General features: G+C 65.3%; 1 protein-coding gene across 1 annotated transcript in view; it reads right to left on the reverse strand.

Annotated features, from left to right (window-relative positions):
• VAV2 (vav guanine nucleotide exchange factor 2) overlaps positions 1–25,643 on the reverse strand; it is a gene marked incomplete at its 5' end in the record, with an annotated part of 102,410 nt that overhangs the window by 23,640 nt on the left and 53,127 nt on the right. The window contains 7 exons of the mRNA XM_081103326.1: positions 851–950; positions 1,173–1,273; positions 1,606–1,674; positions 2,451–2,549; positions 5,587–5,689; positions 13,118–13,186; positions 21,528–21,586. Coding sequence (XP_080959452.1) covers positions 851–950; positions 1,173–1,273; positions 1,606–1,674; positions 2,451–2,549; positions 5,587–5,689; positions 13,118–13,186; positions 21,528–21,586 — 600 coding nt within the window. The remainder of the gene's footprint in view (positions 1–850; positions 951–1,172; positions 1,274–1,605; positions 1,675–2,450; positions 2,550–5,586; positions 5,690–13,117; positions 13,187–21,527; positions 21,587–25,643) is intronic.

The raw sequence follows: 25,643 nt of genomic DNA on the forward strand, positions 1-25,643 counted from the left end.
TGGCACCCACTGGGCCTGCCTCAACATCCTCGGGGAGCTGGCTCACATTAGGGGGACCACCTGCGGAACCAGGGGCTCCCCCTCATTGCCTGGACACCGGGCATCCCCGCATTGCTGAGCAAAGGGCCCCAACACCGGGACCCACTCCGGAAACAGGATCTGACGGGAACCCAGCCGGGGAGCAGCCTGGCACCCCAAGGAGGGGAACAAGGACAGGGTCCTGAGTGGGGCTCATGTGGGAAACCCCACAGGACACCGGCCCTGAGCCCGGGCGAGGATGGAAGCGGGGGGAGGCTCCACAGCTCCCAGCAAACATCCGTCACTGGGGTCCCCTTGGGGTTCACGTAGGCCAGGGTCAGGGGTCGGTCACAGCCCCGCACTGAGCCAGATCCGGTCCTTGGGGCCTACCTCACCTGCACCCAGGGGCTCAGGCTGTGTTTTGGCCCGGGACAGTGCCCTCCACCTGCTCACTGCCCACCCACAGAAGAAAAAACCACCTGCTAAAATCCACACAAAAAAGTCCTATAAGCCCGGCCGGCGTGGCTCAGTGGTTGAGCGTCGACCTAGGAACCAGGAGGTCCCGGTTCGATTCCCCGTCAGGGCCCAGGCCCCGGTTGCGGGCTCGATCCCCAGTGGGAGCGTGCAGGAGGCAGCCGGTCCATGATTCTCTCTCATCATTGATGTTTCTCTCTCTCCCTTCCTCTCTGAAGTCAATAAAAATTTAAAAATTTAAAAAAGGAAAAGTCCTCTCACTACCCAGTCCCCACCTTCCCGCACGGGGTGAGCAGGAGGCCATGGAGCTGCAGCCTGAGAAGGATGAGCCAGGGGCCAGGCCGGGAGCCACTGTTACCTCCACTTTCAGCCTGAAGTCCTCCCGGCTGGCGAGGAGCTGGTTCAGCGTGTTCTGAGCGTGCTCCATGTGGCTGCAGTACTCCCCGTAGATCAGGAGCCTGGGCATGCACGTGCGGACATGTAGGTTCACATGTGTGCACACACGTGCACGCACATGCACACGCACACATGCAGGGACGCACACACGCCACCTGCCGCGGGCGGCACATAGCCAGGGGACCCCGCCGGTGAAGCCCCGGTCAGCTCTGCACTGTCCCGCGCGGACCCAGAGAGGCGCCCAGGCGTCCCCGAGGCCCCCGGCCGGGAGGGGCCGCACCCACCTCTCCTTGAACTCCAGGAAGACCTTGGCCAGCGTGCCGCCACCCGCCATCATGGCCACATCGATGGCCCGCAGGAAGCTGTGGTGCACCCTGATCAGGTCCTGGAGGGAAAGCCGTCGGCACGTGAGCGGCACCAGCCAGAGGGCCACGCGTCCCTGTTCGCTCTCGGACGGAGAGGCCCGGGCGTGGGGGTGCCTCCCACATAAGTGTGGGTGTAACCCAGCCAGGAGGGCCATGGGGCTGGCCGTCCGAGGAGGCCTGAGCACACCCAAGTCCCCGAAACCAAGTCCCTCCGCTCATCTGCCAGCCACAAAACACCCCTTAGCCAGGACCCACGGAGCCCTGGGCAGGGACGCAGCGCAGCCCGGGACCTGGGTACAGGCACAGCCCGGGACCCGGGACAGAGCCCGCGGGCGGGCACACAGGGCCTCACCTCCAGGTTGATGAAGACAGCCGCCATGTCCGCCGGGCTCAGCACCAGCCTCAGGGGGCCCATGTAGTTCTGGAAGACAGAGCCCGATGCTGCCTCAGCGCGGGGGGCAGCCACCTTCCAGGCCACAGCGCGGCCAGAGGGGCTCGGACAACCCCGCGAGGTCAGGGGCTCCCTGCAGGCGGCCCCCACGCCTGGCCCGGCCGGCGCCCAGTGCTTGCTGCAGAGCATCTGGGAGGCCCGGCTCTGCTGCGCGGGGCAGGCGAGTGGGGCCTGAGCACGGGCCGAGCACACACCTGCTCCCGGGGGCACTCGCGTGCGCTGGACACGAATCCACAGCCACCACGGAGCATGGCTAGCGTCTGAGACATGAGAAACTGACGCCGGGAGGGGAGGGCGTCACCCTCACGCACCTCTGGACGGTGACAGGGCCACGGTCCCCGCCTGCGCCCTGAACCTGCCAGGAGAGGCTCTCCACGCCCAGAAGCTCCGCGGGCAGGCAGTGGTCCTGCCTGAGCCGCCTCGGTTCTCACAGGTGCAAACGAGGACTCGCGCCTCTCCTCTCCGGCCCCTTCTCCCCAGGGGGCCTGTCCCCACCTCTCCCGGCCACGGGACCGAGCAGGAGGAACTGTCCACATGGACAGGCTGCCCTGGCCTGTCTGACTCGGGGGTAGCACACCTATCTCGAATGGGGAGGGGAGGCCTGTAAACATGGTTACCCCCAAAGCACACGGCACGCCCTGGCTGAGGCCCCCAACACCACCCGGACGCACCAGGCAGGGGTGGTCCCTGCCCCGGAAGGCCGAGCCCCAGGGAGCTGGAGCCGGCGCCGCAGGGGCCGAACCCACCTTCTCGATGTCCTCCAGCGTGCGGTAGTACTTGGCCTCGGTCTCCTGGATCTCCAGCAGGCAGCACGTCCTCTTGTCGTCCTCTGTCATGCCCATTTTCTACGGGCGGACACGGGCATGAGCAGGGATGCCCACCAGGCCTGCCACCCGCTCACCGCCCGTTTGGCCAACGTGGGGCCGGATGGGAGACAGAAGGGCCCAGGCCTTCCTCCCCCTCCCCTCTTGCAGATGAGGAAACTGAGGCACGCCAAGGGGCTGTGGCGGGAACCTGAGAACGGGCGGCAGTGCAGAGGAAGCGCGGCTTCCAGGCCAGGGCGAGCCCCGCACCAGCCACCTCCGGCATAGACAGCACATATAACGTGCTTAAAGCACCTACTGTGTGCACAGGGGAGCCTCTGACCAGCTTCCTGAGGACCCATGTCCACCAAATGGATCCTCAGCTGGTGCCTCAGAGAAGGACACGGATTCCTCACAGGTTGGCCCTTCCCAGCGCCCACGGACTGCAAGCAGGGCCCCTGGGGACGCGCCACCGTGGCAGGGCCTGCCCCCACCTCTGGGGGGACCAGGGCGGGGGTCGGGCTGACCAAGACTGTGGTCACAGCGCCGGGGAACGGGGGGTGATGTGAGTGCAGAGGCAGCCACGCTCTCGGGCCCCTCAGCTGAGCCGTATGTGCCCATGAGCGAGGCCCTGGGAGAAGGAGCTGGCACCCCTGGCATGACGTTCGGACCCCATGTGCCCTGACCATCCTCCTCCTCCTCCAGGAAAGCCAGGCCCTGCTGGGCTCTGCCAGGGTCGCAGCTCCAAGGGCCGCACGGGCACATGCCCCAGGGCCAGGGTGGCAGCCCTGCTCAGCCAGGGGGCTGCACTGTTACTCTCGGGCTCCATGGGGATGCCGAGTGGTCCCCCTAAAACTGCATGAAAACAGCCGACAGTGTCTCCCAAGACAGGGCCGCGAGGGGGAGACGCCGCGGGCAGCCTTACCTGCATGTACCTGATCTGAGAGCATGGAAACAGACGAGAGACCCAGTTAGCACCCAGCTGCACGCGGGGGTCAGGGAGGCCCGCCCATTTAGTCCACAGCCTCAGGGGTGCCCACTGCCGGGGAGGTGGGAGGGACAGGCCCGGGACCGAGCACGCAGCTGGTCTTCCCACGTCTGGGCTGAAAGCCACACCTGCCAATCTCTGGCTTTATCTTCCTTTGCAAAAGCACCGTCCCCATGACCTCCACTGGGACTACGGGGGGAGCACCAGCCGTGGCAGGGGATGAGATACACCAGGGTGGGTCCCAGAGGGCGTGGCGGGAGGCCCACCCACCCGGGGTGGACGCGCGCCCTGTGAGCACCAGCCCGGGCCGTTAGGACACTGAGCAGAGCAGGGCAGGGGCACCAGCTTATCCCCAGGATACGGAGGGGGGGAGGGGGGAGGGGGGGCGGGGGGGGCGAGGGGACATCATCTCAGCCCCAGGTCCCGCTGTGTGGGGTTCAGCACCAGGGACAGAGAGAGCTTGGGGAGCGCCCTCTCCAGGTCTCCGCGGGCCAAGCACCGTGGGGGGGTCTCGGGAGCCTGTGCCCCGGGCTCCAGAGGACACCGGCTCCCAAAGGGCTGGGGGAGCCCAGAGGCCGGCCAGGCTCCTGGGCAGCTGGGGGCGGGGAATCAGGGACCTCCAGCAACAGGTGAGGGTGAACTTCCAGCCCCCAACACCCCCCAGGGGGGCAGGATCGCCCGGGGTCACAGCCCCACAGCTGACTCGACAGAGCGAGACCTGGTTCCTGAGGGGAAGGGAACCCACCACACCCTTCAGGGCAGTTTCGGGGCTGCGAGCTCCGAGCCCAGCATGTCCCGTCTCCCCCGCGTGATGCCGGAGGGGCCGCAGGCGCCCAGGGGGGGAAAGCCTCTCTGAAAGGCCGGGGGAGCGGCTCCCCGCTTCGTGTGTTCGCCGCCACTGCTCACTCCCACATGGACCCGAATTCCCTTTGTGAAACGTTCCCCATTTCTGGTGTGAAAGCAAATGGCATCAAAAGCCTCCCGAGGTGGCAATTGGCATCTCCATGCCCCTGTGTAGGGGCCCGAGGGGCTGTGGCCCAGTCCCCATCTACCCGGCCCGGCCGGAAGGACCCGCCTCCCCACAGCAGCTGTGGGCATTAACCCCGCACTGCAGCCCACGGGCGTCCCAGGCTGTCAGCCTCCCGGCTGGACACAGACACCCTCGCACACAGAGGACGCACAGCTGGCTGACTGGGACGATCGCGGGTCCGCGCTGCCCAGAGAGGCCGGTGCGTGCAGTGGGAGCTGACGCGTGTGGTGTGAGTGGGGTTCCCGCTGTGAGCTGGCAGCTCCTGGGCGGGAGGGACTCCGAGCCCTGCACAGCCTTCGAGGAGAATCCCAGGGCTACGCGGGAAGGGCGCGTCACATCCCAGCCTCCTGAGGAGACTTCGCAGGGATGAGGGCCCGCAGCAGGCTGGGCCCAGGAAGCGGGAGGAACTGGGGTGGGGAGGATGGGGGGAGCCTCTGGAGCTCCCTCCACACCGGACCAGCTCCCCTTCAGTGGCCCCGGGCCCGGGCCGGCTCATTTTTTTTTTTTTAATATATTTTATTGATTTTTTACAGAGAGGAAGGGAAAGAGATAGAGAGTTAGAAACATCGATCAGCTGCCTCCTGCACACCTCCCACTGGGGATGTGACCGCAACCCAGGTACATGTCCTTGGCCGGAATCGAACCTGGGACCTTTCAGTCCGCAAGCCGACGCTTTACCCACTGAGCCAAACTGGTTTCAGCTCATTTTTAAAGAAAGGGCCAGAATCAGCCTGATTGGTGTGGCTGAGCGTTGACCTATGAACCAGGAGGTCACGGTTTGATTCCTGGTCAGGGCACAGGCCCGGGTTGCAGGCTCGATCCCCAGGGTGGGGATTGCAGGAGGCAGCCGACCAATGATTCTCTCATCACTGGTGTTTCTCTCTCCCTCCCTCTCCCTTTCTCTCCAAAATCAATAGAAGCATATATATATATATATATATATATATATATATATATATATTTTTTTTTTTTTTTAAAGGACAGACTGCTCTGCCAAGTCTAAAATAAAAGCCCGTGCGGGCGAGGAAGAGGGCGCGGTGGGCGCGGGCCGGGGCGCTTACCATGGGCTGCTGCACCTCCACCTTGATGATGTCCTCGTAGATGTCGTCCCCCTCATCCTCACACGGGACGCAGTCGTAGATGTCCTCCCCCACGTCGTGCTCGCTGCGGGGAGGGAGCAGTCAGAGGGGCGGGACGCCGCCGTCTCCCGGCCTAAGGGTGGGCACCTGCCTCCCAGGTGTCTGCGTTTAAACTGGCAGCGTGCAGAGCACAGCTCCTGCTTTGCCTGCCGTGCTTCAGAGGGACCCGAGACAGCCCCTCACTAACCGCCTCCCCAGCCCCTCACTAACCGCCTCCCCAGCCCCTCACTAACCGCCAGGAACAGGGGGAGGCCCGGGGGGACCCCCGTGGGAGTCTTCGCAGGCCAGGCGGTGCCCAGCTCCGACGCCCGGGCTCCTGCCTCCCAGCCCCACACCCTCACCATGGCCGGGCCTGGCACCTGCAGCCGAGCACTCAGCCTCCCTGTCCCTGCAGACGCTGCCCCCAAGGAAACAGCGCCCGAGGCCCTGCCCGCCGGTGCCCGAGGTCCAGGCAGGCCCTGCAGGCGCCGGCTGTCAGGCTCATGTCGCACAGCAGAGCGGGCCCGGTGACAAGGCCAGCGTCAAAACTGTGGCCGCGCGGGACAGAGGAGAGGGGACGCCGCAGGCTGCTCCATCAGAGGCAGGCGAGGCCGCGGGGCCAGTGGAGGGAGGGGCGGGCGGTGGGGCCCGGGCAGCTACACATTTTACGAACAAATGACTTTAATAAAGAGAACGGGAAATAGGCCCAGAAAGGGGCCTCCAGGTCACTGGTGCAGGGGCACCAAACCGCCGGCATGACAGCCGCCTTCTCCTCCCATGTTTGGGGGACATCCCAGTTGATCCCCGTGCCCTGTCCCTCCCACTCGTGATCCTACCCCTCCAGGACCTCCCTGCAGCCCCCCACAGGACTCGGTGCTCGAGATGCCACCTCCTCACTGCCCCACGCATGCCCATGGCGCCCACGGCTCTCGCGGGGCAGAGGGAAAGCGGGGTGCACGGGGCAGGGGGCCTGCCGAGATCTCCGGGATCTGGGGGACCTATTCCCGTGCCGCTGCCTCCTGCTCAGGGAGCTTCCTGGACAGGTGGGCTTGAAAGATGCTTGGAGGGGTCCGGCCGGCATGGCTCGGTGGTTGAGCATCGACCTATGAACCCGGAGGTCACGGTTCGAGTCCCGGAGGGGCCACTCGGCCCTTCTCTGCACTTGTTTCTCCGCTGGGCCCCTCTGTCACCCATTCGGCACATTTCCCCCCGGAGCTCCTGGCCGCATTCACAGCGCGGAGTCAGCAAGGCGGGCTGCTCGGGGCCCGTTTTTATTCTGGCGACGGCTCCTTCTTTCCTGTTTCGTTGCAAGTTTGAGGACTTCCATGGACACGGGACAGGATGCCTGCCTCATAGCGGCTGGGGCCGCCTGAGACCGTCCGCTGGGCTGGGACAGTGGGCAGCCGCTGGCGTGGCTGCTGACTCCGCCTCTGGCTGCCGACTTCTCGGCGGGAAACCGGAGGCCCCGCCGTGTGTGAGAGGTTCCGTGGTCAGCCAGGGCTGAGGTGGATTATAAGGTGGGTCGGGGGGGGGGGGGGTCTCCGGCTCTGTGGGTTCCTCCCTTCCAGCGCTTTCCCAACATTGCGGCTGCCCTACCAGCCCCCGATTCTTTTCCCTGACAGCTCAGGCCCGAGGGTGCGCTGTCTGCACGAACTGGGGGGTGTCCCCCAGAAAAGGCTGCAAACCTTTCAGCTCCATCCGCAGCGAGCACTCGGGGAGAAACTGAGGGCTCCTCCGGGTGAGAGTGAGGCGACGTGGCCCCTCCCGCTCGGGGTGCTCGGGGAGGGACAAGACCCCGAGACGGACAGGCAGCATCTCCGAACGCACGTCCAGAGCGGGGCCGGGGCCAGAGGACAAGTCTCAGCGTCCGCGGCAGCGGATCATTCCCGTCCCCACCAGCTGGGGCCCGGGCATCTGACAGCCGAGGCCGAAGTGGACGCACTTTCGTCGTCACCCGCCTGCGTGACGGTGGCCCCTCCAGCCAGTGGGACTGACCCCTGGCAGCCTCCGCACACCCAGGCGCTCTCCGCCACGAACACACCTTCCCGGGGAGCAGGGAAGTCCTCCCCCGAGTCGCAGGGAACTTCCAGGATTCTGCTGCCTCGTAAATCCTATGAAGTGTCGCAAACCACGCTGTGCTTCCCCGGGGCGATGCTCAGCCACACCTCTGAGATGGGAACCCCAGGTCCTGGGCAGATGGCCCCACTGGCTCTCCTGCCTCACCCCCTCCCCACCTTCCGCTCTCTGGGGCACTGTCCCAGCCAGGCCTCTACAAGATGCTCCTACTTGGGCTCCAGGACCCAGTGGTCACCTCTTCTGAGGAGCCCTCCCGGATTTCTGGGCTGGCATTTACCCAGCCCCAATCTGGGCTCCCAAGGGGTGGTGCTTGTGCGTGCAAACTCCCTTCCTGCCCTGGGCGAGGGGTTCCCCCAGTTCAGGCACGTCACCCTGGGCCGGCCCAGGACTCGGGCAGGTCTGAGACGGGAGGAGCCGCACCCCCAGGCTCCCCAGAGCGCCCCAGGAAGAAGAGGGGCTCTCAGGGAGGGAGAAGCCATATGCAAATGCAAGGCATTCATCATGAGAGCAATTTCAAAACAGGCCTCCCTGTTTGCTGGATGAAGCGTTTTTAAGTGGCAGTATTTTGTGTTAATTTTTTCAACCAGCTGCTGTCCTGTTCAATTATACATGATCCAGTGGCCTCGACAGCGAGCTCGGAGCCCCCGAGGCCATCATCCGAGCCCAGCGCCGTCGGGTCAGACGCACGGGCTTCTGAGCTCCCCGGTCACGTTCGGACCCGAGACCCCCGCTGCCCACCTGGGCCGCTACCCGCCGCGGCCGTGAGCTCCCAACGCGGGGAGTCCCGCTGGGCTCTGCCCGCGGTTATGCTGAGCACGTGGGCTCCTGCGTCGTGTCGAACTAAGTAACCCAGTGGGACCCCGCTTCCCGACGCCTCCCCCCTCGGACTGACAGCCCTTTCGCGCTGATGCCTGTGGATCGTCGCGCGCCTCTCACAGGAGAGGCTGCGACCTGAGTCGGTTTCCCACGGTTCACATCTCAGGATATTGTGCGCGAACACCTTCGTGTTTTGTGTCTTGCTTTGGTTGCTGCCTGTAATTACTGTTAAATTTTCATCTTACTGTACGTTCCCTTTCTGTTTGTTAAATGTCCATTTACCTTCCCTGTCCCTTCTGCTTTCCTCGTTATCACTCACGGTTAAACAGGACAAGACGCCTGGCCTGCCTGTAAGAAAGGGTGGAGCGGGACCGTGGGAGGGTCTGGGACCAGTCCTTCCATCTACATGACTCCTAATGGGAACAGATGACTCGGTTCCGAACAGCCCTCCGGAACGAGTTCGGTTCCAGGAACGAGGTGCCACTGGATTTTGGATGTTGGGTTAAACAAAAATACATCCTTAACATTTGCCTGCCTGTGTTGTGTTCTTCCTGCTTCGTGTTTGGATGTTGGTTTTGGTGTGGCTACTAGAGAACTCACGGTCCCACACGTGGCCCGTGTGCCATTCTCCGGGCGGCACAGCCACGGCCGTTCGGAATCAGAAAGGCCACATTTGGGGTGAAACGGGCCGGGAGCCACATCCCTGCTGAGCGCCCGCGGTGTGGTCTCTGGGCTGTGCCACCCACAACGTCACTGGCGACCTTCCCAGCCGGTCCCCAAAGCAGATACAGACAGTGTGTCACACCCGGGAAACCGAGGCACGCAAGGTGGGAAACCTGCCAGAGGCCACACAAACAGGACACGACAGAGCCAGGTCCTGGGCGTGTCCCACAAGACAGCCCTGTGGCTCAGGAGCCGGGGTGGTGGGAGTGGACAGACAGACTTCTGCGCTGGGTGGTGGGAGGCGGCCTCCACTGAGGAGCTGTCTGGTGGGCAGAGGCTGCGGGGCCTCCACCACCCGCTAGGCTGGGGAAACAGTGGGGGACACCCCAGGCAGAACGGCCTCTCAGAGGAGGGTCCACATGGGGGGCCCACGCCTCTCCTCCAGCGCTCGCCCCTCTTGCAGCCAGCCCCACCCCTGCCCGGAGCACAGGGGCCTGGGGGGCAGGGGGTCTCACTCCCCTTTATAGTCCCAGCTCCTGGGAACACAGAAAGCGCTTAGTGTCCAGTTGGCAACTGGACGAGTACACGACTGAATGAATGAATGAATGAATGAATGGAAGCCGACGTCAGGGCGCTCGCCATGTCGGTCCCCCCAGGTTCCCTGTGTGGGAGAGCGGCACGTGGCTGCGTGTTTGAGGGGGTCCAACTGTGGAGCGTCAGGCCGGGCAGCTTCTGACGCCTGGCCGAGAGCCCAAAGGAAAGATGAGCAGGTTTTGCTCAAACTGTCGCTGCTCGCTCCGGGCCGCCCAGAGGCAGTGGGGCTCCCTCGCTCCCGGCCGCCTGGGAAGTGGGGCTCCCTCGCACCCGGCCGCCTGGGAAGTGGGGCTCCCTCGCTCCCGGCCGCCCAGGAGGAAGTGGGGCTCCCTCGCTCCCGGCCGCCCAGAGGCAGTGGGGCTCCCTCGCTCCCGGCCGCCCAGAGGAAGTGGGGCTCCCTCGCTCCCGGCCGCCCAGAGGAAGTGGGGCTCCCTCGCTCCCGGCCGCCCAGAGGCAGTGGGGCTCCCTCGCTCCCGGCCGCCTGGGAAGTGGGGCTCCCTCGCTCCCGGCCGCCCAGAGGCAGTGGGGCTCCCTTGCTCCCGGCCGCCCAGAGGCAGTGGGGCTCCCTCACTCCCGCTGCCCTGATGAGGCCGGGCCACTGCCCGAGCTCCGCCTGGCCAGGCACAGCCGCCTCCCTGCCCCGCGGGCCGGGCGGCCGGTGAGAAGGGGCCTCCCTGTCTGCCTTGTAAGCTGCCCTAATGGATAGCATCAGCCCAGGTCCCCGGGGACAGGATGCGAGGGATGTGCTTCTCCATGGGAGGAGGAGGAGGGGAAGCTTGAAAAATTTATTAAACTGGAGCCGCTGGGACCAAATCGCAAGTTAGAGACTCCCACCCACCCCGTCCCCGCCACTCATGATTTACGTCTGCAATAAGCGCCGTAAGGAACCACCGGATCCAGGCTCGCTCTTAATGCCACGGAACGACGCCACTGAGCTGTGCGAAGCCACGGCCCGACTGGCTCTCGCCCGAGAGGAGCCACGTCCCATGTTGCGGTTCAAGGGCCCCGTCACACGGGAAGGGGCAGAGATGGGGGGCATGGGCGCCCGGGCCGTCACCGTCTGACCCACCGCATAGAAACCCCCCAAACTGACCGCGCCCCACAAGCCACTGGGGACAGGCAGGAACCCGGGTGGCAGCTGAGGGGGAGGGGGCTCTGGCTGGTTCTGGGAGGCACTTCCTGCCACGTCCCGGCTGCTCAAGGAGCCCTGGGCCGGCTGACTCCTCAGGTTGGTGACCTGGGAGAAGCGGCAGATCTCGATGGCCCTCACCCTTGGACAGGGCGCCCCGGGCTCTGGGGGGCGGGGGGGGGAGCCTCAACGTCACATGGCAGCGAGGTGAGGGCACAAACGTGGAGTCAAAGCTGAGCGACATGAACCGGGGCTTCCCCTCTCTAGGCCTCAGCCTCCTTGTCTGTAAAATGGGGACGCCTGCAGACAGACCTCACAAAGCAGCTGGGGCGAGGGGACATGGGAGGTGAGGTCCCAGCAGTGCCCGCCCGTGCAGGCTCCATCACGGTCATCACCCAGGACTTCCGCTGCCGTGCGCCCACGCCCGCGCTGCTAGGGGGCCTGAGCGGGGTGCTCGTGACAAAGACCCCAGGAACCTCCCAGTCGAAGGAAGACAGGCATTTACCTCCCAATCACCGTGCACCCCATGGACAGCCGCGCAGGGTGGGGTGCTCTGCTGTGGGGGATGGGCGGCGGTGCTGGCTGGGTGGGTGGACTGAAGGGCTGTTCCAAGGGGGAGACACTCAGACCCGGATTTGGCAGATGAGGAGGGGTCTCCAGGTGGAAAACGCCGGGAAGGGGCAGGAAGCAGTCCAACCTGGGCTCAGCCCGCAGGAGGGGGGCAGCGGGGAGGGCAGGACCGCTTTCCAGCTGAGCCTCTCTGAGCCGTTTCCTCCTCCCTGCAGGCGGGCGAGCAGCTCCTCACTCAGCCCCACCCCTAAGGGCCTGCGCTGGGGTGATCCTCTCACAGGCATTTCTAAGACCCTCTCTGATTCCTGGCACTGCTCAGGGCGGGCGGGGGGATTGGGGGGCGGGGGGCATCCAGGTGGGCTGCTCGGCCTGGCTGTGACTCCAGGCTGCTCTCCCACCCTCTCCCCAACATGGGGTCGACCAGACGCCCCGAAGAGCTCCATGCCTCCCAGTGGGGTCGCTGCGGGGCCCGGCCTGACCAGGCTCAGGAGCATGGGCTGTGGCAGCCACTCCCACTGGTGTTTCCTTCCCATCACAGGACCTTGGCTGCCAGCACAATGCGGGCATCTGAGTTCTGAGTGACTCGTATTGCTTTAAAGAGACGGGCTCCCGCTAAAGGCCCCACACCCTGGAGGCAGCAGGGATGTGGGGTGGGCGGCCAAGGCTGGCTCCCCCCCGCGCCCCGCCTGTGCTGCAGGTGGAGAGAGAGAGACGCCGAGTCTTCCCACAGGAACCGCGGCTTATCCGGGACCCAGCAGGAAGGAGGATCTTGTTGCAGGAAGCGTGTGGGGTTCCCCCCCTGGCCTAGGGGCAGCGCCAGCCGGCTCAGGAGCCACCAGGGCCCCCCAGGGCTCAGGCTCCCTCCTGCAGGGTGGGCACCCTCCCTCCTCCCTCCTCCGGCCACTGCCCCCCCAGGGAAGCAGCCCGGCCCTGAGTGCAGGCTACTCGGTCCCACCCTGCCACAGCAACCCCCCAGAGTCAGCCAACTCTTCAGGCTCCTGTTGGTCCGGGGGGTTTGGGGGGGGGGCGGGACTGTAGGGTGAACCAGTCCAGGATGATGGCCAGGCCGGGGCTGCGTGTGGACGCAGAGGAAGCCCTCAGAGAGAGGAAGGAAGTAGACACAGAGCCACAAGGATGGGCCACCCAGAGAAGGGGGACCCCTGTGGCCTCAGGTGGCCTGGTCTCAGCCCCGCGCCCGCCCTGATGGGCCAGAGGCAGTGCTGGACCCACCCACGGCCTGTGCTGTGGCCCGGGCTTGAGGGGCCCTGGCTCCAGGGGCCCACATCCCCCAACACAGCACTGGGCTAGGAACCTCCGCCCAGCTCTCTCTGCGGCTCTGGAAAAAGAGGCTCCCCAACAAGAGGCCTGGGAGGAAGACCCCTCCATGTCACCTCCAGACACGCCGGGGCCTTCGAGAACGAGGGGGTGTGAGGTGCAGACAGGCTCATGTCTGAGAGAGAGCAGACCCTCACCCTCACCTCCCACTCTGCTGGGGGGACCCTCACCACAGCCCTCAGGACTGAGAGGTGCCCTGGGCGGGGCTCTGAGGCCTCAGCGGGTATCCCCGCCCCCGTCCGCCTCCCCACGCGCCCCCCTCCGCTGTCCAGTCCACTCCTGGGTGCTCACTCGGCCAGCTCCTCCAGGCTGCGGTAGACGTCATCGTCGTTGTCCGCCGTCTCCTCCGAGGGGAAGGGCCTGCGGGAGGAGAGAGAGGAGTGAGCCGGGATGGGGGCCCCACTGGGCTCTCCCGGGAGGAGCTAACGGGCTTCTGTCTGCTTCTCAGGGAAGGACACACTCGTGTGTCACGGAACCAGCCGGGCTGCCTGTGTCTGTGAGGCTCTGATTTTGCTTAATCCCGTCACCTCCCCTGCTTTCCCCTGCACTGCAGCCCCGGCTCCGGCGCTCAGCCGGCCGACCCGCCAGCATCTGCAGCGGCCTCCGGGCACTGTGACCCCAGCCCAGGCTGCGTGGGGCTCGGCCTGCTCCCCTGCGGTCCCTCCACCCTGGGCAGGAAGCCCCGTGCAATCCCCTCACTGAGTGTCTGCAGATGCCTCCCCTGGGACCCAGCCTGCTGCCCCCAGCTTCGTCCCCCCCAGACCCTGGAGAGATCGCTGGCCAGAAGCCAACAGAGACCCCACTGCTGCCTCCTCCTCCTCCGACGCCTTCATTTAAGGCAGTGGTTCTCACCCTTCCTGATGCCGCGACCCTTTAATACAGTTCCTCGTGTTGTGGTGACCCCCAACCATAACATTATTTTCGTGGCTACTTCATAACTGTAATGTTCCTACTGTTAGGAATCATCATGTAAATATCTGATATGCAGGATGTATTTTCATTGTTACAAATGGAACATCATTAAAGCACAGTGACTAATCACAAAAACAATATGTAATTATATATGTGTTTTCTGATGGTCTTAGGCGACCCCTGTGAAAGGTTGAGAACCCCTAAGGGGAGACCTCTGGGGGCAGCTAAGAGCAACGCCTCTGCAGGTCACAGATCCAGGTTCAACCCCCCGCTCTGCTCCTGCTCAGCTGGCTGTGTGACCCTGGGGGCTTGGGGGACCCTGGGGGCGCTGTGACCCTGGGGGGCTGGGGGACCCTGGGGGCGCTGTGACCCTGGGGGCTGGGGGACCCTGGGGGTGTTGTGACCCTGGGGGGCTGGGGGACCCTGGGGGCTGTGTGACCCTGGGGGCTTGGGGGACCCTGGGGGCGCTGTGACCCTGGGGGCTGGGGGACCCTGGGGGCTGTGTGACCCTGGGGGCTTGGGGGACCCTGGGGGCTGTGTGACCCTGGGGGCTTGGGGGACCCTGGGGGCGCTGTGACCCTGGGGGCTGGGGGACCCTGGGGGCGCTGTGACCCTGGGGGGCTGGGGGGCCCTGGGGAGGGGGTCTTGGCACCAGGCACAATCAGGCTCAGCTGCATCTCAGCGGGTGTGACGGGCCAGGCGGCAGGGAGAGGTGGGGGGAGGGCCGTGGGAGCCCAGCCCAGTACCCCTGCGCCCAGCTCGCCAGGGAAGCAGCCAGGCTCACCTTAAAGGCGCATCCGGGGCACAGCCCGGAGCCCCCATAGGCCTGTTCAGTTACTGAAGGGGTCACCTGGGTGCCGCCTGCTAACTGGCGGGGAGCCCTTGGCGCCCAGGGGTTCGCTGATTAAAAACGCTCTCCTGCTCCTGCCCCGACTGTCCAAACAGGCCCACGGATCCCCTTTCTTTCTCAGCCCCCACCCCGCCCAGGGCAGACAGCCATCATGTGGGGGGGGGGGGCAGCGCCAGACCAGACACCCCACCCACACCCACACCCAGCTCAGGATCGCCCTGAGTCAGAGAGGCGGGGACCCACACCCACATGCAGGCCCCTGGGGGCGGAGGGGGCAGGGAGGCCCCTGGGCTCCGAGAGCAGAGAAAGGCTCTGGGTGGGACCCAGACAGGCCTGGGGAACCAGGAGGGGGGTGGGGTGTTACTCCAAGTTCAGGACGAGAGCCTCCTGTCAGACAGAGGGGAAGAGAAGCGCCACTCGGCTTCCTAGCCGGGAGCTCGCCCAGGGCTGTGGGCCTCAGTTAACGCGTCTGTAAAATGGGGATAAGCCACCCGCCTCATAGCGCTTAGGACGCGCTGCCCCCAGGCCTGGCACTGAGGAGGTGAGGACACTGCGACTCTGGATGTGGCAGCCCTGGCAGAGGTGCCCCCGCCAGGCACCCCAGGGGCGTCGGGGTTCCGTGAGGCTGGGCTGAGCGGGGAGAAAGCTGACGGGCCAGGTGGGGCAGCAGTCCATGGGGGCCGGGGACTGACGGGTGGGCCGGCCTGTACAGCCCAGATCTCACACCACAGTCAGCAGGGACGGGAGGGTCTCTGCCCCTGTGGGGTAGAGGCTGAAAGGTGGGGAGACGGAGGTGCAGCCACTGCCATGACCCTGGCGGGACCCCGATGTCTGCAGAGGTGGGTGCGGCAGGGGTGGGGGGAGGGCGTAGGGGCGCGGCTCCTGAGCAAGGAGATGGAAAGTGTCCCCCAGAGGAGGAACCCAGGGTCCCCCAAATCCCTGCCAGGCTGTTCCCTTCCCCAAGTCTGGGCCCCACAGGGTGGAGGAGGCGCGGACCTCAGGGCAGGAGGGACGGGCTGGTCCCTGCCACCGATGTGCCAGGGGTGGGCCTGGCGTGGCTGCCCAGGGCAGAGCGGCACTTCCGGCCGCCGGGAAGCGAGCGTATTTGTGACTCTGCGCGCTTCTCGGAACAGCAGTGCGGAGTGGGAAAGATGGCGTGGGCACGGCCGTCCCCCCCGAGCGACCCAGCCCCGAAGCCCTCGCGCTCCCTTCCCTGCCGTCTTGGCCTCGGCCAGGGGACACTGCCCGGGCCAGGCAGGAACCCCCGTGGCCTGCCAGGCTTTGCCCGGACAGACGCGCGGAACACGTGCCCCAGGGGACAGGAAGCGTCACAGCACTCACCCTGGGCCTGAGGAAGGCCACACGGGCCAGCGGGCTCCCGGAAGCCAGGCCTGTCCAGCCAGCACTCCGCACAGCTTCCCCCGGCCCTCGGGCTGGGCCTCGTGTCCCCCCATTTCCACCAACAGGAAACCACTGCACGCTCCCTGCACAACACGCTCCCAAACGGCCTGCGACGGGCAGAGCCCCCACGTGCCCCCAGCCCTGGCCCGGGTTACGGAGCCGAGCTCGGGGTGCCGGGCGGGGAGAGTGACGCTGACCCTCGAGGAAACTGACACAGGGATGGGTGGACACAGGCCGGTGGCAGCTCTGCCCCAGGTTCCGGAGCCGCCAGCCACGGGGAGGAAGGCCGCCTCCTGCCCGCAGCCCCCCACTCTGCCCCAAAGGTGCCCCTGAGGCCCCAGACCGCTCCCACAGGCAGCCGTGAGCGTGAGCTGACACCACAGCCCGGGCACTTAGGCAGCTACTGGAAGCAAAGACCCTCCACTTCCTTCCCCCTTGTCCAAGCTGTCCGCTCCCAGGAATGGCCCTGGGGCCCGGTGAGGCGGGTGGTGGCAGAGCAGGGCCCCGGCTGCTCCCCGACCCCCCTGCTCCCCAGTCACACAGCCGGCGGCGCTGGGGCTCGGCCGCCTTTCCATCAGGCACAGGAGTGAGTCAGACGCGCGAATGTGCCGCGGGCGTCCAGTTCTCACTGCTGGCTCCAGACGGAAACGTGTCGAAAGCAGATCTGAATACGCACAGCATCTAGGGGCACGGTGGGACCCTGCTCAGGGTTCTGGGGGGCCGGCGGGGGTTCTGTGCAGGGGCAGGGAGTACGGGGTGACCCAGCACCGGAGGCCCCCTTCTCCCTGCCCCGACGTCCCTCCGTCTCCTGGGAGATGAAGTGTCACACGGCAGCCCCATTCCCGGAGTCCGAAGGCCTGGATCCACCAGGACACGGGGCTAACCAGGGCCTGCCTGCACCCGCCCCCCCACCCCCCAGCCCTCTGGCAGCAGCATCGCTGGTCAATCGCGGTGGTCTCTGTGGCCTCTGGCATCGCACTCCAGGCACAAGGCAGATCGGTGGACCCCGGTGAGAAAAGCGGCTGGCTGCCCGGGGCACTCTGGGCAGCCCCCCGATGAGGCACTTGCTGCCCAGAGGTGGGGTCAGTAGGTGGTCAAACCTCTGCCCCTGGCTGGGGTCCAGGGTGAGGGTGGGGCACACACCCAGATGGCAGGACACGAGGGAAACCCAAGCCTCCCCTGGATTCACAAAGGAGGGGTCAAGGAAGGCGTCAGGATTGGGGGTGGGTGGTTTCCAGGTTTCCTCCAGTCAGTGACGGCAACAGCCCACAAGATGGGCACCAAGGCTCAAGAGGGGGAGACAGTGGCCCCAGGAGACCAGCCAGGAAGTGGCAGAGCCAGGCTGGAGCCAGGACTGCTCCCAAGAGGGCCACGTGGGGAAGCAGCCAGGCAGGACAAGTGGCACCCTCCCACCCTCCCAGGACAGAGGGGGGCTGCGTGCTGCATGCTGCGTGTTGTGGCTGTGGGCTGCCCAAGCCTGCGTGAGGACGGGCCGGTCTGCAGCCCTCCCACCGTGCACCGGGAGGTCCGGCTCGGCCCTAGGAGCGGAGTCCTGGACCTCGGCCCTCGGGACGGCGCCAGCCAGCAGCTGAGGCGGCCCGGGGGGGGGCTGGGCACGGGCCAGCAGCCCAGGCCTGCGCTCGCTCACCTTGGAGTCCAGGCCTGAGCGTCCAGCCAAACCTCCGGGCTGGGCTCCAGGCCTCAGCGTTAACCGGAACCACTGGTGCCTCGCTGCTGCCCTCGCGGGAGGGGCCGGGCTGGACTCCGTGCCACCGAAACCTGCGCCCGGACTGCCGGCCACAGCCCGTCGCAGCGAGAGGAAGGCCCGCTCTGCTCCCCTCCCCCCGCCGGGACCCGCCGAGGACAGGTGGCCAGGACACTGATGCGACCAGGCGGGCCGATTAAAACCACCTGCTGGCAGGATAAGGGGCTAATGAGCACATGAAAATCGCCACTCCCCGTCCAAATCGCCTCTCGCCTGCTCAGTCCAATGACCTGGAATTCGCCAGGCGGCACCGGGCGGGAGAGGGGCAGCGTCAGCCCGAACGGGAAACGGGGCGAGAATGGGACCTGAGCCCCAGAGAGGACTCGGAGCCGCGGGAAAGGTCTGCAAACGCGGGGGAGACGCGAGGAGAGGCTGGGCTCCAGGCGGGACACGGCCTGCCCTGAGTGGGGGGGCCCCTTTGTGTCCCGGATCCCCCAAAGGCACCCTAGACCCTCCAATGGAGATGCAGGACAGAGTCATCTGGCTTCAGAGCTACTCGGCACGTTCAGGTGACTCGGGGAGGCTCAGGGCCTGAGGTGGAGGTCAGGGCGCACCCCCACCTGTGGACGGCTTTCCTCGCTCTCTGCTGGGGCGTCTGTGCCCCCCGTCCCTGGAGACAAAGGCAAGCCTGTCGGGGGCTAAATGAGGGGACTCCCCCAGGCCATAGGCGGACTTATCCCCAAAGCTGCTTCACCGTTCGGTCTGTCACCCACGGGCATCTCAGGGATGAAGGCGCCCCACCTCCGGCAGCGGGAAGACCAGGGTGGTCTCTGTGGCCAGCCGGGGACAGAGGCTGTCCCTGTCCATCCCAGAAGGTGCTGCTGCGCTCAGATGGGCATCTGGGTGCGTCTGACATGCTGAGAATTCACTTCAAATTGGAAGAGGGAGTCCGGTCACTGGGGGCTGGGGAGTCCAGTGTCTCACCGCTAACCCCGGCCTCCACCGGAGGACAGGTGTCGCTCAAGATCGTCACAGGGGCCCGGCCGCTCTCACGGCCCCCAGAGCCTCCCTGCCCAAGGTCCCTGGGGGAGGGCTCCTGGCCACGGCTCATCCTCACGCCCAGCCCCGCCCTGGCCATGCCCTCCCTCCCCGGCCCTCAGCGCTGTCACGGATGAGGACGTCCCTCCGTCTGCAGGACCAGCTCCGGCTGCCACAGGGACCTGCATCCCACACGCGGGGCCGGACGGGTTGGCCCGGGCCACCCCCTCAGCGCGGACCCTCCGCGGGACCAGGGTGGGACTCTCAGATCAAGTCTCCCATTCAGCGCCTCCAAGAAGGACAACTGGGCTTTGATGGAAACCCAGCTCATTATGCAAAGCACAGTGTTGGGAAAATGATCATTTTTGTAAAGGAGCGCGTTGGGCTCCCATCCAGCCGTGAGCGGAAGGAGAAGTGATCCGGCCGGGCTGCGGGCCTGGGGCGTGGGTTTGGTTGAAGTAAAACCTTTCGCTAATTAGTGGCCCCGCAGAAGGCTCTTACTGGGAGAGCCCCATGGGTGCTCGGCAAGGTGCTGGGGCCCCAGGGTGTCCAGTGGCCTGTGGACACCTCTCCATCCCCCGGACGCGGATCCGGACTCCTCCTGCTGTGCTGCGGGGGCAGCGCAGGGCAGTGCCGCGGCCCAAGCTCACAGGGCGGGCTGTGAGGTGGCGGAGGGCCTGTTCCAGGGGCTGCGGGCAAAGGGGACTTCATCTGCCGGCTCAGGGGCCAGGGCCAGGGGGCAGGGCGGCCCACCAGCTTCCACCCACGGCTGGTGAAACACCTGCATCGGAGAGCAGCTCTGGCTGGGAGCACAGGGCCGTCGGGGTGCAGGGGCCACGGCAGAGGGGGCAGCAGGAGCAGGAAGACCAGGAGCGAGGGCACCACCCAATTCCAGGGGCCTTTACGCTCATCAGAGGGCAGGACACGCACTGGGACAGACGCAGGGCAGCTATGGAGTCCTTCACCACTCCCTACGCCACCCAGGGTCTCATCGCCAGCGGTAAAACCCCTGGGAAAGGGGCCTGGGAGCTGCAGACGGGGTGGGGACGGCCTGGGCCTCGGGAGGGGAGAGCCTGGAGCAGCACCGAGGCGGCGCCGAGGCCGCAGCGCAACCACGTCCGTGCAACGTCAGGCCGGCTGCGCCGCCCCCAGGAACATAACGGGGCTCCCTGCCCTGGCCGGAGCGGGGAGAAGGTTGCAGAACCTAGAGATCCCACTCTAGCACCACGTGAAGTGCCTGAGCCTCACTCCTGCCGGCGGATGCGACGTGGACTAGATAAGGAATTTGCTGGAAACGGCTGAGCAGTACAACCACAGCCCACACTCCTCACGAGCCAGCGGGACGAGAGTAGAGTAGACGGTCGTTTCTGGGAAAAACAAAACATCAAAACCGCGTGCTGCCTCTGCCCCCAGGAAGGACACGCTTTGCTAACAAAACATCTTTAAACGACAGACCTCGGACGGCACGATGGAAACCAGCCAGGCGGCCGGGGCCTTGGGTATCGGCGACGCTCCAGCGCGGGAGCGGGCGCGGGTGCGGGTGGAGGGTTCGTGGCGCTGTTGCCTTCACGCCCTGAGGCATCTGGTATGTGTCTCTGGTATGTGTTTACTCTCTCGTTTAGAAGCACTGTGACACGGCCTACCCCCTGCCTGACATTAACAACAAAAACAGCCGGGCCGGTGTGGCTTGGGGCTGAGCATCCACCTATGAACCAGGAGGTCAGGGTTCGATTCCTGGTCAGGGCACGTGCCCGGGTTACAGGCTCCATCCCCAGTGTGGGGTGTGCAGGAGGCAGCCGATCCATGATTCTCTCATCTTTGATGTTTCCCTCTCTCCCTCTCCCTTCCTCTCTCTGAAATCAATAAACATATTTTTAAAAAACAAAAAGCAAAAATCCTCAAGTCAATGGGATGTCTAAGTCCCCTGGGACCCAGCAGCTGGGCGGGGCGCCCTGGCATCTGTGTGACGCTGACCCTGGGCAAACAGCCCCACTGAGGGGCAGCTGTGCTGGCCCAGGTCCCCCCGAGCCATGGTCCTGGGACCCCCAGCCTGCAGGGGGGCGGTGTCCCCCACAGACAACACCAGGAAAAGGCCCCTCCCAGAGTCCCACCAACCTTAAGTGAGGGGAACTGTTCCCACCTCCCAGGCCTGTCACCCCCACCCCCGCCCCCGCTCACCCCTGTCCTCCCGAGATTCAAAAAGGGCCCATCCCTTTCGATCTGGAACCCGGTCTCCATGCCGCCATCTCTCGGACCCTGATCTGTGGGCCGGAACCCGCCATGAGCAGCTGCCATGTGGGGCTGCCCTTCCCCCTTCCCCCATGGGCCCCTCCATGTGTCAGAGGTGAGACGCCAGACGCAGGCGGGGGGGAAGGGGGGAAGACAGGATGCTGAGCAGAACAGACACCAAGCAGAGACGCTCCTGCCAGGAGACCTGAGGCCCGGGTGGGCGGTCCCCGTCACTACAAACAAGCGCCAGCTCCTCCTTCCCCTCGGAGCCCCGCTCCTGGCGCGTGCAGAGCGCACGCACGCGGGCAATGATCTGTGAAAGGACTAATTTGCTCATCTGATTGCCTAAATCGAAACTGATTTTGCAGCCTTCAGTCGCACGCCTGCGAGATTTTCCTGGTGCGGGCTGACGCCTCCCCCTCCTCCCGCCCTGCCTGCCGCGGCCAACAGGTGACTCGGAACTCGGAACACGCTGAAGATTCACAACCAAGACACAGGCCTGAGACTGCAGGGCTGGGCCCAGGCTGTGGGGGCAGGTGGAGGGCAGGCCTGTGCCGAGGGCTTACCTGATCCCTTTGTTCTGGGCCACATTGTGCAGGGACAGTCTGGACACGGCAGAGATGACCTGGGGGAAGACAAAAGAGGCTCCTGTCAGTCACAGGAAACAGAAGTCACCGGAAAGCGGTAATGCAGCCCTTGCCAGTTTGGCTCAGTGGCTAGAGCCTCAGCCTGCAGACTGAAAGGTCCCGGGTTCAATTCCAGTCAGAGACACATGCCCGGGTTCCAGCCCCAGGAGGGGAGGCAGCCAATCAATGACTCCCACTCATCACTGATGTTTCTATCTCTCTCTCCCTTTCCCTTCCTCTCTGAAATCAATCAATAAATATATATATATATTTAAGGTAAAATAAAGTAAAGCGGCAATACAAGATCTTGTAGAAGCAGAGGACTGTTCACGCGCACACTTCACCTTGGGGGGAACAGCTAACTGGTGCTGAGGCCGACACCTATTTTGTAATTATTGCGCAGAATGGGTCATTTGGGTGCCCTGATCTCCGCGGGCTGCCCGGCAGCCGGGGCAGGTTCAGAGTGCGTGAGGGGTCCTGGCGGTGCCCCAGACCAGCAGCTGTCAGAAAGGACGCTGTCACCGGCTCCGGGACGACCATGGCCACTCCTCCCTGGGGCCCCCCACCGAGTCCCGGCCAGCCTGCCCCAGACACACAGCTACCACCCGCCCCGGCTCCGCAAGGCCCCGCGCAGTTATTCCACGATCGTCAACACGACGGGCGGCTCGCGGGCTCCGCACTGATCGTGGGGAAACTGAGGCTGGAGAGGGAGGTGGCTGACCCTGGAGCACAGAGTGTAACACACACCAGCACAGCAAGAAGCCGCTCACGATTCGGTACAGGACTTACCGGGCGCCAGGGAGGCGGGTGGCGGCCTCACCTTGGAGACGCCATTGTGCGAGCACGAGTTCACCTGTGTGTGCTCATGTGTGCGTGCGTGCTTGAGTGGGCATAAGAGCTGAAGTGTGTGTTCATGTATGCGAGTGCGCACGCGCACATGTGTGCGCATGTATGTTCATGAGTGCGTGCATACTTCTGTGAGCATGTGGGCTTAAGTGTGCATAAGAGCTGAAGTGTGTGTTCATGTATGCGAGTGCATGCACATGTGTGTGCATGTATGTTGATGGGTGTGTGCATGCTTCTGTGAGCATGAGCTTGCGTGTGCATAAGAACTGACGTGTGTGTTCATGTATGTGTGTGCATGTGTGTGCTCACGCACACATAGGTGTATCTGGGGAAAGGGAACCTGAACACGACCCCTGGTGGCCAGTTGCTAAATTCACAGACGCCCCCCACTGGGTGCTGGGTGTCCCAGGAACGGAGCCCAAAAGGCCTCTAGGTGCCCCGCCCTGGGGAACCCCCCGCCCCCCCCCAAGGCCTGGCCTGCCGTGCACTCTGGGAGACAGGAACACTGAAGGCAGGGCCCCCACCCAAGGCCCCGCGGCTGGGACACATCCCTCCAGCATCCTTTCCGGCTGGTCTGCTGGCAGCAATTCTTTAAAGGCTCGGGGACACCCCGAAACCGTACAGAAGGGCCCTTCTCAGCCTGCGAGGCGGCAGCCCCGGCCAGCAGCCCACCTTCCGGCGGTGGTTCTGTTTCAGGGGCCGGGGCGCGCAGAAGCCGTGGACCTGGGGGTGACAGGCCCCGTCTGTGCTCTCAGACAAGACTCAATCGCACATTATGCAGCCGCCCAGCCGGCTCCCGGCCTGGAGCTCTGAGGGATCTTTCACAAGCAACGTGGCTCTGGCTGTTTTTCTTGGCTTTAAGACGTCCAAATATTTACAGAGAACAAATCAGAGCAATATTGCTGCGTGCGCTTCCGGTTACCCGGCAGAAGCTGGACGTGTCAGAGCGGGGAGGGCTGGCGGGCTATGGGGCCTGGAGACCATCGGGCATGCGAACCGCCCCCCTCCGATGCCCACCGGGCGGACATCACTCATCAACTGGCACACTCCTCCCCGACGAGCCAGACGCAGGCTGGGCACCCCCTGCAGAGCAGCCCGGGCACCAGCCCTCGGTCAGCATGCACACGGGAGACAAGGCCATTTGCCGACCTGGATCAGTGCAAAGGCGCAGCTTCGCACGGGGAGGAGCTGCCGCAGCGCGTGAGCCGCGGACGGGAGACGCTCTGCGCCCTCCCGGTGCCCGTGGTCCCGGGGCCCAGGATGGCTTCCCCAGCGGTTGTGACCACAGCAGCCTCTGCCCCAGGCTGGACTGGTCCCTGGCGGTTTGTAAAGGGCTCGGCTCTGGGCTCCCGTCCAGACAGGCAGCTCCTTAAACAGGGCTCAGGTGCCCGGCTCCGCCCGAGGCCTGTCCCTCGCTCCGCGGGCCTGTGTGCTTCCTGGAGCCACAGGAAACCCTGCTCCGGGGCCGAGGGCCAGAGAAGCTGTGGGCAAACGGGGGGCCTGACAGCGCCATGGGGTGCGCTGAGGCGTGGCCCCTCGTGAAAGGACCCGGAGCAGGGAGCACCTCCCGGCAGGGCGCCCGGCTTCCCCGGAGCCGTCGCTCGTCACTCGGGGAGAGGATCTAAAACCTCCCCATCGCCTGCCAACGCCTCTGAAAACGCAAATGTCAAAGGATGACATTTTCCCACTTTATCTCCACGGATCATCTTCCCACAGTTAATGAATGAAATGGAGACACACCGCTGCCCCCTCCCCATCCTCCCCCCACCCCCACGGGACCAGCACCACCTGGGCCCACGGAGCTTCATTCCTGGGCCAGCAAAGGGCCGTGTGCGAGGGGCATGGGGACAGGTGGGGAGGCCTGGGGGACAGCTCCCCCCCCCCATCCCCAAGAGCCAGAGGTGCAGGTCGTGGAGCTCGGGGTCCAGCCCTAAGGCCACAGCCTTAAGGTCCCCCCTTGTCCTGGGTCAGGGCTCAGGGCCAGCTCCGGGGGCCCTGGGGCTGTTCGGGCCTGAACACTGGCTGCCAACTTCTGTGGAGGTGCCGGAGAACATTCCGGAGGCCGCATCGCTCAGCACCGCTCAGAGGGTCTGGCACCAAGGAAGGCTGCAGGGCAGTCCATGGGGCGCCCGCTGGGGGGAGCTCTGCCAGGCGGTTCCGGGCAGCGTGCTGCGGGGGCCGAGTGCTGCGGGGCGGGGGCCGCGTGCTGCGGGACCCTGACGGATCGGCTGGGGGTGCTCTGCAGGCGGAGCCTTAGGAAGGCATCAAAGACGATGCCACGTTCCCACTCGGGGTGCGCGAACAATTTAGTTCCAGACGCGTTCACCGCAGCAGTTTACAGACAGGCGAACATTTGGCAGCACCGGCTGAGAACAGAGAGACGTGAAGAGGAAGGCGCGCCCACACGGCGGACTCCTGAGCCGGTGTCGGAGGAGGGGCTTACTGCTACGGCACATCCACAAACACCGCCGGGGAAAACAGGTTGTAAAACATGTAGGAGGGAGGGGGCCGAATTTTTAAAACGTCAGCTCGTTAACAGGACCGGCAGGTAACACATGAAATGGCAGCGTGGGCGGCGTGGCTCCTTTTCTCTCCCGTTTTTCTGCAGCGAACACGCTCGCACGGTAGGGGATGTGCTAGAAAGGAGCTGTCTGCGGTGTCCACCCCCCAGGGCCAGCCTCTCCCCGAAGTCTCGGCATTAAAACGTCACTCAAACCAAAGGAGGGACCTCGAGGGGAAGTGCGGGCACAGGCCGGGAAGCCAGCGGGAGCCGGAGCGGAGCTGTGCCCGCCCAGGAAGGCTGGCAGGAGTGAGACTCGGTGGAGGGGCTTGGCGACCATCCCGCCAGGCTCTTCCTGTGCCGGTGAGAAAGCAAAGAGCCCGGGAGGTAGGAGGGGTCTGCCTAGGCCACCCCGGGACTCCCAGGCAGAGCCCACGCGGGGTCGGGGCGCTGGGGCCCGGGCTGTCGCTCTGGACGCTCCATCAGCACCTACAGCGACCGTCCGTCTGGGCCTCCCGCCTGCCCAGCTGTCAGCTCCGTTGCATTTTATCCCCTCGAACCCCCACGGGACCCGGCTGCCGCCCTCCCATTTCCTGGGGAGGAACGGAGGCCCACAAGGGCCAAGCCCAGGCGAACCCCGCTCCGCACGTGGCCCGGCCCCAGCAAGGCCGGCTTCCACTCTGGATGAGGCTGATGGTGGCCACGGGACC

The sequence above is a fragment of the Myotis nattereri genome (assembly GCF_964212035.1).
Source record: "Myotis nattereri genome assembly, chromosome: 12".
NCBI lineage: Eukaryota > Metazoa > Chordata > Mammalia > Chiroptera > Vespertilionidae > Myotis > Myotis nattereri.